General features: G+C 31.2%; 4 protein-coding genes across 6 annotated transcripts in view; 2 read left to right on the top strand and 2 right to left on the bottom strand.

The window, feature by feature from the left end:
* Positions 1 to 521: 521 nt before the first annotated feature.
* LOC100745140 (PEST proteolytic signal-containing nuclear protein) lies at positions 522 to 2,045 on the top strand. Its single transcript, XM_003490139.4, has 3 exons — positions 522 to 667; positions 1,249 to 1,448; positions 1,515 to 2,045. Exons 1-3 carry the CDS (start codon positions 631 to 633, stop codon positions 1,755 to 1,757), a joined length of 480 nt encoding a protein of 159 aa, XP_003490187.1. The 5' UTR covers positions 522 to 630; the 3' UTR covers positions 1,758 to 2,045.
* Positions 2,046 to 2,179: 134 nt separating this feature from the next.
* The window catches only part of LOC100745863 (40S ribosomal protein S26), an 18,359-nt gene continuing 8,741 nt past the window's right edge, over positions 2,180 to 11,797 (bottom strand). Inside the window, exons 2-4 of the mRNA XM_012386609.3 lie at positions 3,131 to 3,136; positions 2,353 to 2,661; positions 2,180 to 2,259 (exon numbers count right to left, since the gene is read on the bottom strand). Of these exons, the coding sequence (XP_012242032.1) occupies positions 2,227 to 2,259; positions 2,353 to 2,661; positions 3,131 to 3,133 (345 nt within the window). The 5' untranslated portion in view covers positions 3,134 to 3,136 and the 3' untranslated portion in view covers positions 2,180 to 2,226. The remainder of the gene's footprint in view (positions 2,260 to 2,352; positions 2,662 to 3,130; positions 3,137 to 11,797) is intronic.
* Positions 3,765 to 4,803, top strand: LOC100745380 (protein aveugle). Its single transcript, XM_003490141.3, has 3 exons — positions 3,765 to 4,119; positions 4,248 to 4,361; positions 4,464 to 4,803. Exons 1-3 carry the CDS (start codon positions 4,081 to 4,083, stop codon positions 4,638 to 4,640), a joined length of 330 nt encoding a protein of 109 aa, XP_003490189.1. The 5' UTR covers positions 3,765 to 4,080; the 3' UTR covers positions 4,641 to 4,803.
* LOC100745261 (RYamide receptor) overlaps positions 5,157 to 11,797 on the bottom strand; it is a 20,623-nt gene continuing 13,982 nt past the window's right edge. For 2 of the 3 annotated variants that reach the window (XM_012386605.3, XM_012386607.3), the window contains exons 2-10: positions 11,359 to 11,491; positions 9,089 to 9,291; positions 8,840 to 8,988; positions 8,581 to 8,702; positions 7,694 to 7,911; positions 7,280 to 7,380; positions 7,123 to 7,213; positions 6,938 to 7,056; positions 5,157 to 6,512 (exon numbers count right to left, since the gene is read on the bottom strand). In XM_012386605.3, the coding sequence (XP_012242028.1) occupies positions 6,263 to 6,512; positions 6,938 to 7,056; positions 7,123 to 7,213; positions 7,280 to 7,380; positions 7,694 to 7,911; positions 8,581 to 8,702; positions 8,840 to 8,988; positions 9,089 to 9,291; positions 11,359 to 11,476 (1,371 nt within the window). In that variant the 5' untranslated portion in view covers positions 11,477 to 11,491 and the 3' untranslated portion in view covers positions 5,157 to 6,262. Of the gene's footprint in view, positions 6,513 to 6,937; positions 7,057 to 7,122; positions 7,214 to 7,279; positions 7,381 to 7,693; positions 7,912 to 8,580; positions 8,703 to 8,839; positions 8,989 to 9,088; positions 9,292 to 11,358; positions 11,494 to 11,797 lie in introns of all 3 variants that reach the window. The other variant, XM_012386606.3, reaches the window with a different exon arrangement.

Genomic DNA, 11,797 nt, shown 5'->3' on the forward strand with positions numbered 1-11,797 from the left:
CTAAAGGATATATAATTTCATTTAACAAAAATTTCAACGAAGTTAACCTCCTCATGACCTTCATGCGCCCACCTACAAAAAAACTAACATTAAAACACGCTCCCTTTGAATCCATTAAACTTTTACCTGAAACATTTTCCGATATAATTAATAATATTGAAAATATTTCAGCTTAAACCCTTAGGTTTAAACTGACTCACCCTGTATATAAAAATGTATGCAATAAAATAACTAACATTAACAAAGATTAAAATACTTTATTTATATGTATTGTACGCACATTCAAATACATAGTACGAAGCGCCAGGCATTACCAATGAAAAGGAGATTTGGTAAGGAAATTTAAATAAATGAAAAGAATATTTTTAAGATAATTTCCAAACTACAAATTCTAATTAACGTTAGTATCTGTAATCATTAAGGATGTATTTTATTAAATAAATTTTGTTTTCTCTCTTTTGTACTACCTGTACTAACTGTTATAAGAAAATTACTAGCCGCTGCTATATTTCCTTAAATGTCCCTATTTACGCTAAGCTAGGTACACTAGTGTGAAGTAAACTGCAGTTACTGTCGTTAAAGTGCTTCAGTTCGCTCGATTTCGCATTGCGTCCAAAGAAAATCAGAAAAATGTCGAAGAGGAATCCAGGGGACGAATATAGAAAAGGTTTTATTCATTTTATTTATAATCGTATCAGTCGCATTTGGTAAAATAACATTTACTTCGTACCTTGCAGAAAATGGATAGTGTTCTAGTCTTGATTTGTTTTCGTTATTGATTTCAAGCCCACAATCTTTAATTATGGAAACGCCAAATTCTAAATATGTAATTTAGAAAATCTATTACGAAGCAGTTTTAGAACAAAACTAGACGTGCAAATCGTACTTTTATTTTCTAAATCTCATTTCTTACTTTTCATGTATCGTTTTTGGGTGCACGCATCCTACAACCATGTGCCAAAGGATGCTTCACAATAATAAAAACGGATTGAATGTTAACCTTATGTAATAAGATTATCAAGTAAATATACATATATCGTATATCGTATTGTTATAAATAACTTTAGGACATGTATGTTACATACACACTTGTTTCTTCTTCATCATCATTTATTGATTTCATTTGTTTTTAAATTTTATTCGGAATTACAAGAAACTTGTGCTAAGCATGCCGCTTAGATATTTCCGGTTAAAAGATACAATGTTGTTTAACTTGATCTGAACTTTGCCAGTGTTTGACGTTGTCAGGGTCAAGTGTGTACAGAGCAGAGGACTCCAGGGGAGATGACAGAGGAAGGGATCGTTCACCGATTAGATCAGATGACCGGTGTGAGGCTGGTAATTACAATCAAAGTGATGCCAAGAAACAGAAGCTGGCATTTGGATTTGGGAAGAAAAGTGGAACAGAACAAAAGAAGGGTATTCAGATAAAGCTAGGCTCTACATCAGTAAGTAGTAATGTATAAATTGACGGAAGCATATATATATTTGTTCTTATGAGAACTGTATTTTAGAAACCCACTGTAAAGGCAACACCAATCCAGAGGCCAACAGTAGCTTCTGTATTCAATGCAGATGAAGAAGATGAACCTGAAGAAATGCCAGCAGAAGCAAGGATGAGGATGAGAAATATTGGAAGAGAAACACCAACCTCTGCTGGTCCAAATTCATTTGGGAAAACAAAGCAAGGATTTTGCGATTCCAAAAAAATATTTGAAAAGACGCTCAAAAAAGCAATGGAGGAAGCAAATAAATGATTCCTCCCTTGATGTACTGGGCAATTATTGTTAATTGTATATTAATTTTACAAAAATGCAACAATAGTGGAATTCTTGCTACAGTTCTATGCAAAATATTTTTATCAATTTTATGCATTATTAGCAGGCACTAGATATGAAGTTCCACTTCATATTTAACATCACATTTTGGAAAATAAACATTAGGTACTGTTTAGTATTAACTATGTTAAGACTGCACTTAAAAGTGTATTTCTTTGTGTATCTTATGTGGGACTATGCAAATACATTTGACTTGTGTAATTTTTACATTGTGCATTACTATTATAATAATTTTGAATCATGTAATAAGAAATTTTTAAAGTGACTTGTTTAGGAATGATAGGAGGTTTAAGATAATTTATCTTGTAACTTGTAGAATAAATGATATAAATAAAAAACAGTTAATATCGATTTTATACTTTATTTTATTTAAAATTTACATAGTAATTTATTTCCTGTTTTGTTGGCCTTGACGCAGATCCTAAACAGAACAAAGATATGATAAAATGAATGTATATCAAAAAAATTGATGAAATTAATAATATGCATAACTATGTAATTTAATAATAATTACCCTAGGGAAGTTACGAACTGGAGGTGTCCTAATACGACGATTTGCCTTTGATCTGTTGCGAACTACTTTGGAGTGAATAGCACAAGAAACGCAATAGTGCAACTTGGCATACAACTTTGGAAGTTGATATGCAGAGTAAAAGCTTGCTTCTGTGATATCTCTCACGGCAGCTGCTTCTACGATATTACGAATAACAAATTTTTTAATTGCTTTATCTTTTGGTACACAGCGTGCACAATTAGTACAACGGACAGGGTTTACATGGCCACGGCCATGCTTGGCACGTCCACCATTCCTGCGTTTGCAAGTCTGAAAATAGAAAAGTGAAATATACAACAATAACAGTGATATGGAATATTGATGCTTACTAACGTGGATAAATAATTGTTAATTATGTTTATAACTTTTTCTTCTAAAGTTTAAAATTATTAGTACTACACATGGAGGTTATGTATAAAATATAAACATACAAATATTCCTAACATGTAATACTCAAAATACAAATATTAGATTTCAGTGCATTTTATTCTTAGTATTGAAAAAATTATAGTTTATTTAAAAATGGTATTCTACGAATATACACAATATGAAAACCACATGGTCAACAATCATTCTACACTTTCATATTTCACGAATACATCACCGTTAATACTCATTATATTATGTAAAACTGCGTCTTACGCACTAGTTTTTTTATTAATATTATATATTAAACAAATACACTATGCACAATATCGCAAATTAAAAGAATTATACACGATAAATAAAAAATACTTACCATTTTCTTCCGTCACTTGTTGGAGAAAGATCGGAAACAATGTATAATGACGTTAAATGAAGTTGGCAAGTCAAATCAATGTACTTCCGTTCACGTTAAGTTGGCATTCAGTTTCAGATCGCGTTTGAATCGTAATACTCGCGCGCTTTGAATTTTTATTAATTTAATGCTATTTGTTTGTTTAATGTTAAGTGTTAATGCATGTGTGACGTTTATCAAATGAAATATATCACAGGGAAGGAATTAAGGTAATATAATACTGTAATTCGCATATTTCAAACATTACTTGTAGAAAATTGTGTCTTTCAATATCATAGATTTTATATATCTTCAAATGTATAATACGGAACTTAAATCATAAAAAAATATATAGATCGATAATATTTATTAGAAAAACTGAAATGCATTGCAATATATTATCTGATATTACCAGATATTACGAAACATTAATCAAGTAATCTAACTAAAACAATTTTTGGACAATACTTTACCATTGAATATTTATAGCTTGAATAAAATTTGATTGTCCGTGATTAAAATGAATAAAAGTTTTATGTTATATGAATTTCGAGCAATTACAATTTAGCCTAGTATCTTTTTGAACTTCTAGTGACATAATACATGCGTGCTTACACTTTAAAATGGATGTATTGCATAGTGACAAAATGGAGAAGTTATGCTCAACATTACGAAGGATAGATGGATAAAAGCAATATAATTTTGCAGCGAAGAGCAACGTTCTAAATTAACTTTGTTTAGTTGTTGTATATTGTATATTTTCTACAATGCATTTTAGTGTAATATAACAATAACAAGTTTTTAAATAAGATACATTTTATACAATTTTTATGATTGTATCATTAGAAGGATACATTACGTACTATTTTTAATTTTTTGTAACCTATTCTATTTGTATTCTTTATAATTTTATATTTTGAATTTTGCACACAATGGTAGAAGAGGTTGTTAATTCCACTAATAAACCAAAGGTATGTTTATCTTGTGGTGCGCTATCATTGTTAGCATGATTGAAATTTGATCAATTGTCTATAAAAGAAATGCAGCAATTAAGGGTATAAAAACTTTTTGCTGATTGTAAATGAATTGGATATTGTAGAACAAAACTGCTAGACCTCGTCCTGTTTATTTATGGAATGTGTTAGATGTACAAAAATGGTTGAGGAGGCATTGCAGTGATTATTATCAATTATACCATGAAAAGTTTCTATATGTAAGTATTTAAATTATTTAAACACGAGGAAATATATAGTTTCTGTATTTTATATACTTTTGCATTGATCGACATTGACCAATATCATTTATGTTTTTTAAGCATGATATCACTGGAAGAGTCTTGTTAAGAATAAATGAAAATATTTTATTGAGACTTGGAATTGATAATGAACAACATAGAATGGACATTTGGCGGGAAATAATGAAATTGCATCTTAAAACAGATATGTTAGAGATTAAAGATATTGAACGACGTAATAATATGAATTTTGATTAATATGCTGCATGAGATAGAACTTTATTTTTTATAATAACTTGTGATAAATGATATTTTATATTTTTTATTGATAATGATACAATATTAGTAGTTTTTAAATCAAATGTATTAAATGAATGTACTTTTATATATATTTATAATAAAGTATTTGATACCTTGGGTATATTATTGTCTCTGATATTATGATCTACAAGAAAATATAAATGTATGGGAATAAGGAAGTTTGCAAACAGGATTTGATTGTGTAGTAAATTCTTATTGTTATTTTTTAAGGAAAATAATGAATTTTATTTCACAATTCTTTATCATAAAACAAAAAGTGTCATATTAAAATTACTTATCTGTATAGTACGTCTTTGAAATTATACAGCAACATTTTATTTGATAGGAAAAGAAGTTTCTGTATTACAAATTTTTTTTATGTAACATGTTATGTTTCAACAAAAATTCATTTATTGACTAGAAACATTTTGTTATTATTGTAGCATGATAAATTACATCAATTTTAACATTTAATTAAGTTGAAATAATATTCTGTTTTTTTTATTTATCATTGTTATGTACATGATCATTTGAACAAATAACTTCAGAGACTAAACTCTTCATTACCCTGTTTGTTGCTACAATTTTACATAATATGTATGTATGTACTAATGAAATAGTAATTTGTTGAAGGACACGTCGTATATCTTTAATCTGTGGTGAGATGGAAATTAGAATTATTAGTCAAAAATATAGCTAATTGTTATTACAACAAAATTTTTTAATAATCACCTTAACTGTAATTTTAATATCTTTTCAAAGTATCTATTTAAAAGTTTTAAAGATAATGTTTATGTTTAATACTTTTGAATGCTTTTTCCAATTATCAACTTAAATGTAAATTATCATTCAATCAAGAGATATTTAGCATTTTATTATCGTTGCGAAAAAGTTTCATTTTTACATAAAAAAAACGCTTAAACTTATAATAATGAACAGTAACAAAAAGACGTTACTCTAATAAATGTTTCACAGCCTTACATATTGCGTGGAACTTCTTCGTAAACTTTAATAACTGTGATCCTAAAAAAGAAATTAATCAGGAGGAAATAAAATATTTCTTCAATTATCCTAATTATTTTTAAAATATTCACCGTTGCATATTCGTTACAACTAAGTATTTCTATCAAGATTTTAGAATTTTTCAAGAATATTTTTACGGCATAGTAGTTCACTGAGAAATTGTTATTCATTAAATATAAAGAAAATAAAAAGGTGCACTAATATTTGTGTACGCGCACATATATATGTACTTATATACACATTAGGAATCTAATAAATGCTAGACAAATGTTTATCACATTTAAGTCGTAGAAAAACTTGAGCAATGATTAGAAGAACTGAAAAGAAAACGCGATTAATTAGACGTTTGTTTCACAAGTTACTATAAGATATGTGGAAAAATTATCCTCTATTAGTATCAATTAATAGAACTACTACCTTGTTACATCTATTGGTTTACCTTTGTTTGCATATTACATATGCAAACGAATCGTGCAAATTTTGCACTTTGAACAAAATACATCTCGTTGTTAATACTATTTAAATTAATCGATAAGCAAATCGTTAAACTCTCTAGGTTATAGGCATAATTCTTCCGTGTCGAGGTCTTGAGTGTGTTTGTGTCTTCCGGATGAAAAAACGTACAGTTCCTCGTTTTTGTGCGAACAGTGGTTCTCACCACGAAAATAGTAATTAATCCCTTTTTTGTTTCGTACGTTCTTTTGGTGATCATCGATAAACGACTGAGTCGAGTCTCTCGCTGACATACCTTTATGAAACGATGATACAGTTGGATAAGTATTGGAGATTGTACGCCTCCATTCGTATCTACGACATTTAAAGTTAGTTACTTTTTATTTCTATGAATAAGAGAATCTTTTATAGAAATAGTACAATAATTGGGCCCTTTAAAGGTTAAACTGATCAACTCCATTTTGTATGAGGTTCTTAATCGAAGAGTAAAGGGAACAACAAGGAGAACGTCATAAAATAAATGGACATTCCTCGCTCTTCCCCCTTATCCTTCAATTTTCCTGTTTCAATTTGGCAATATTAAGTATCTCAAGAACCAAGGGACTTATTTCTTTATAAATTTAATTATTACAGAAAAGATAGTACAAGCAATCGTTTCAGTAAATATTTCCATGTTTTTGATAAATAACGTTTACAGTTGTTATTCTTCGCTACGTCTTAGTTCACGGATCAGCATGGCTGCTGCGCGGTTCAATTATGAAATATACTTCAAAGAATACCTTATGGAGGTTCTTGTACTTTGTGTTTTATCCGTATCCGTGGTATCGATTGCTGGATTAGTTGACCATTTTCGCGATTTAAAGGGACATCTCTGTTGAAATTCCCTTCTAAATTTTTCCTAAAAGTAGATCGTACACTGAGAAGATGTAGAACGATATCGAAACGTACAACTTGCTATACTTACGTTATATATTCCGTAAATAAATGGATTGTAACAGCTATTTGACATGGCCAGCCAATCGAAAAAGAACCATATGTAATGGATATATTTGTAACTGTAATCACGTCTCTTAGTCATCTGTTTTACATATAATCTGTACGTATAACGATCTGTTACTTACTTGTTTATTTCTGAATAAAAATATTGGAAAGTGTTATAGGTTTGAAGCGGTAGCCAGCAAATTGCGAAAAGTGCTACTACAATGATCAACATTTTGATTACCTGAAACGCAACGAACAATTCGCAACTGTGTTAAATAAAACCAACGAAAGTGCGTTTAAATTAAATCGAAGCTACGCTGTTTACGTAAAATACGCACGTAATACGAGAACGTAGGAGAATACGTTATCGTTGTAACAGAATTATTTCTCTTTTTATGTAATTATTTTCTATTTAAACGTCCACGCGAGAAACATAGCAGCATCGGTGCGTAGACGTATTGCGTTTGTAGGATCGAAGAGCGGAAAATTCCATAATAAAAATCGAAAATATAATTGGAGATTTTATGTTAATTAGTAATAAAAAAGGGCTGTACCTTTATTTTATTCTTCATTAGATTCGCGTCCCGGGAATCCTCGGCATTTCCCGGAGCCTTATTTCCCCAGAGTTTTAACGCTATTCTTGCATATACGCAGGAAATAATCGAAAGCGGCGTGACATATTGCAAAAATACCAATAATCCTGAATAAATGAACATGGATTTGGTGGATAGATTTACGTGTATGCAGAACGGTTTGTAGCGATCTCCGCCATCTACGTCAATTAGAAATTAGAAGAAACGATCGATCAGTTACGCGTACATGGATCGTTCGTTTTCAAAGCGGTGTAAGTTCATTTTCCTTTGTTTCCAGGTATCAAAGCGTTCGCGTTCACATCGATCGGAAAATCTTTTGCTGAAAGGTGTACTTAGTTTATCCGCGTGTTTATACGCTTAATTAGATGCGAATTCATTATGTAAATGGTGTTCTGTTTGGAAATTGACTGGATCAGTATCTTTTTTCAGGATTACGAGCGGACCCACACATCGCTTTTAAAGTTAGCGAATTATTTAAAATCCATGTTCTACGCTTTAATCTACTCTGCTTTAGAACAGGGAAAAGAAAGTACATACCGTTGTTTAATTTCGGTGTCACTTGTTTTCGATTATTTGGTGTCTCGATTGTTTGTACAGGCTACGGACTACAGGAAATGGATTTATTAAATTTTGGTTGATTAGAACAAAAGATTTAGATTACAAATTGTCTGTAAGTAAAACGTCCGTATTGAGGTGTAGGGAAATTCCTCGTTTTCTCAATCTTTCCACAAAATGGACTTGCACCACTTTGAAAATGAACGATTCGTATTATACATCGATGAAAAATGGAAAGTCTCTTATTCACAAGTCTCTGATAGTTTAGTTAAGTGATCTGTCGTTTAACTTACTTATAGAATTTTCTCGTACCATAGTAACCCTACGTGCAATTGCCATTGGTGTAGCCAAGCTACAGGCGAGAAACCAAATTCCAGCGATTATAATTTTGGCGGTCAGTTTGCTTGGTCCCGCGCTGTTAAATGTGAAACATCAAGTTACACGAGTTAAAAGAGAGAAAAAGAAATATAAATAACAATGGTCAGAAGAATCGAATGGCGTACGTCTACTTGAAGGACTTAGATAATCTACCGTTTTAATAGATTGACGCACCTGAGTGGTTTTAAAACCGCTCGATGTCGATCGATCGCGATCGCCGTTAACGTGAAAACCGAGACATTGACAGAAAGGATTTGCACGAAAGGACAAAATGCGCACATAAAATGTGGTAGGAGCCATCTTTGCAACAGGGCTGCTTGAAACTTAATAGAAATATTTCTCGTGATTAGAACAATGTATATTTTAGTTCGGATTTTATCTGTGTTTTAACACACAGAGTTACATATCAAATAAATCTCTTACCTGAAATGGAATCGCGAACAAACCGATAACAATGTCCGCCAATGCCAGGTTCGCTATGAAAAAGTTCGTTACGTTTTGCATACGCCTGGATGTAGCTATTATCCACATAACAAGAGAATTTCCCACTACTGCCAGAAACGATATGGTTCCGTAAGATATGCTGAGGACAACGAGTATGGCGGTTGGAACTTCGTATTTTCCATCTGAAATCAATCAGTGGCGTTTGAACTAACGAGGATCCTTAAATTGTATCGAAACGAATCGGACATTTGATATAAAAATAATCTCTCGATAATACGCGTACATAATATTATGCGGTCTTAAATGATACGCATACGTATATTTTATGTTCTCCGAGAGGTATATTTTCAAAGAGAAATAAATTAAAAGCTTCCACAATTCGATCGTATCAGAATTTTTATTTTCGATTTTCATTCTCGATTTTATCGACAAAAACCATCTCTCTGATTCGATTCTGATAAGGCATACTATTCATCGCGCGCGTTTCTTTTTATTCAGACTAACGTTTTCAAAGCGAGCGAACGAATATTTGTATGAATATTTTCGCGAATGACTTTTAAAGGCGAGATAGCCTCATGAATAAAAACATTGGATTTTGGATCTCGATAGCGGCGTCGCGCGAACCTGAAAAAGACGAGAATAATTCACTACACAAAGGAGATGCAATTTACAGTTCTTTGAAGTTGCAATTCATGTTTGTAATGTCGATACTGCTTGAACGTGACGATCAACAGATTATCAAGTGAATACAATTTGTTCATTGTTAGAAACATCAAAAAAGCTGGAATGTTCAATGTAGAAAGCGGAAAGAAGGAAATATGTTATTCAAATGGATCAGATATTGTTACCTTTCTTTTCAGAATGATGAAATGTAATTCTTCGCAGGAAAAAAAGAACATGAAACAGCATAAAGTCGAGTAACTTTTAACGCCATGAAGCCTTTTAGAGTAAGCCTTTTTTTTAATGTACAAGATATTCATTATCATGTCTCTAGCGTTAAATTAAATATGACTAAATGAAATATTTTGATTGAAATAATCAACGCTACGTTGATCGTTTTATTTTATAAAATTTCTTGCATGAAAATGAGTTTCCTTGTTGTATACGGTACGATTCAGATATTGCATGGACTGTTACCACGGACTTCTGCCACAAACAGTGGCCGGAAATTTCCGGCTCTTTGCATCGCTTAAGAATATACGAAATATTTTCATCTAATAAGACCGCGGTTCTCTTCGAAGTCTTCTCGTGCAAATTAAATAACAAATACCGTGACTGACTTAAAACACCTTTAGTCATTGTTAAAATTTAGCTTCGTTAGGATAAAATGTATAACTCTGTCAATATTTCTGTAATTAATTAATATAGTTTAATATGTGAATGAAAATATTATATACCATACAACACAATATAAACACAATTATTCTTTCGTTCATGATAAGTAAATTCTCTTCCATTTAAGTGTCAGTATTACGTGTCAACGTAAAATAAATAATTTTACAGCTATCGAGCTATAAGTTTTAAGCTAGTTTAAGCTTTTGAATCGCTACTTAAATAATTTTATTTTATACCGAGTTCTGTTCATTACCATTGACGACAGAGTCAGTAAAGCTTAATAAAAGAACACAGATATTTGATAAAGGAAAATGTCATTTCTACCTTCGTCGTCAATTTTATGATCTTAACTCTATGTTCATTCCTTTAAAAACGATCCACGACGATCAACTAAGCGGCTAGTTCCCGTTTTTCGTTCTGTTATAAGTGTACACTCTTACTAATCCTATTTGCATATCACTTGGAAGAGTTATTTTAATTTGGATCGTTGAGAAACTGAAAAACGAAATCACGTTCTACTTGCATGCTTGATCAAATTCTAACGAATTTCTTCGTTTATCGAATCGACTTTCTATCGACGAAATTTCTTTGATCTCGAAATTGTTTCTGAGAATTTTACTACACTTATGCTTGTACCTGCATATACGTAAAGCTCAAAGAACGCTCCGACATATTAAGAATGTCACGATGCGAAATTCCATTTTATGCTCGTTTTTTTAAAGCAACGATGCGTTCTTTTTCGTTCTTCATTCCGGTTATTAAAGGTTTCCGCGGCTCTTTGGAATTAACACGTGCAATTGATGAGGATGAAAACGGTAGTTTAGCCTCTGACAGTCTTTATATCATGTTTGAATGATGTTCATTCATATTTCGTTTTCAATAACGAGGTGTACTAATAATAACATAATCCGTACCAAAATCATCGTATATCGAGCCATTCGCATACGACGGGGATATCGTTGACGTGTTGTTAAACGTAGGTTGCCAAATATTTTCTATTACTTCATTTTCGTCGTACCATGAGATATTCATGATGATGGATTCTATCTGCAACAAACCAAAAACAATTCACATGTTATAATCGTCAATAATTTCAGTAGAAATTATTCAAGAATAAGAATACAACTTTGTAATTCGTTCTCAATTATGTCACGACGCACAAACAAACTATCTTGTGTCGTTTATAATTATTTATCTTGACCTCTACTTTATAATTATTTATCGTGACCAACACCATATACCTTTAATTAATTAATTTTAATTTTTCTGACAAAAATTATTCGTAGCTGTCTATATAAAGAAAAAAAAAAAAAAAAAAAAAAGGAAAGACAGGTCTCGTAACTCGATAGACTC

The sequence above is a fragment of the Bombus impatiens genome, unplaced genomic scaffold, assembly GCF_000188095.3.
Source record: "Bombus impatiens unplaced genomic scaffold, BIMP_2.2 scf_0403, whole genome shotgun sequence".
NCBI lineage: Eukaryota > Metazoa > Arthropoda > Insecta > Hymenoptera > Apidae > Bombus > Bombus impatiens.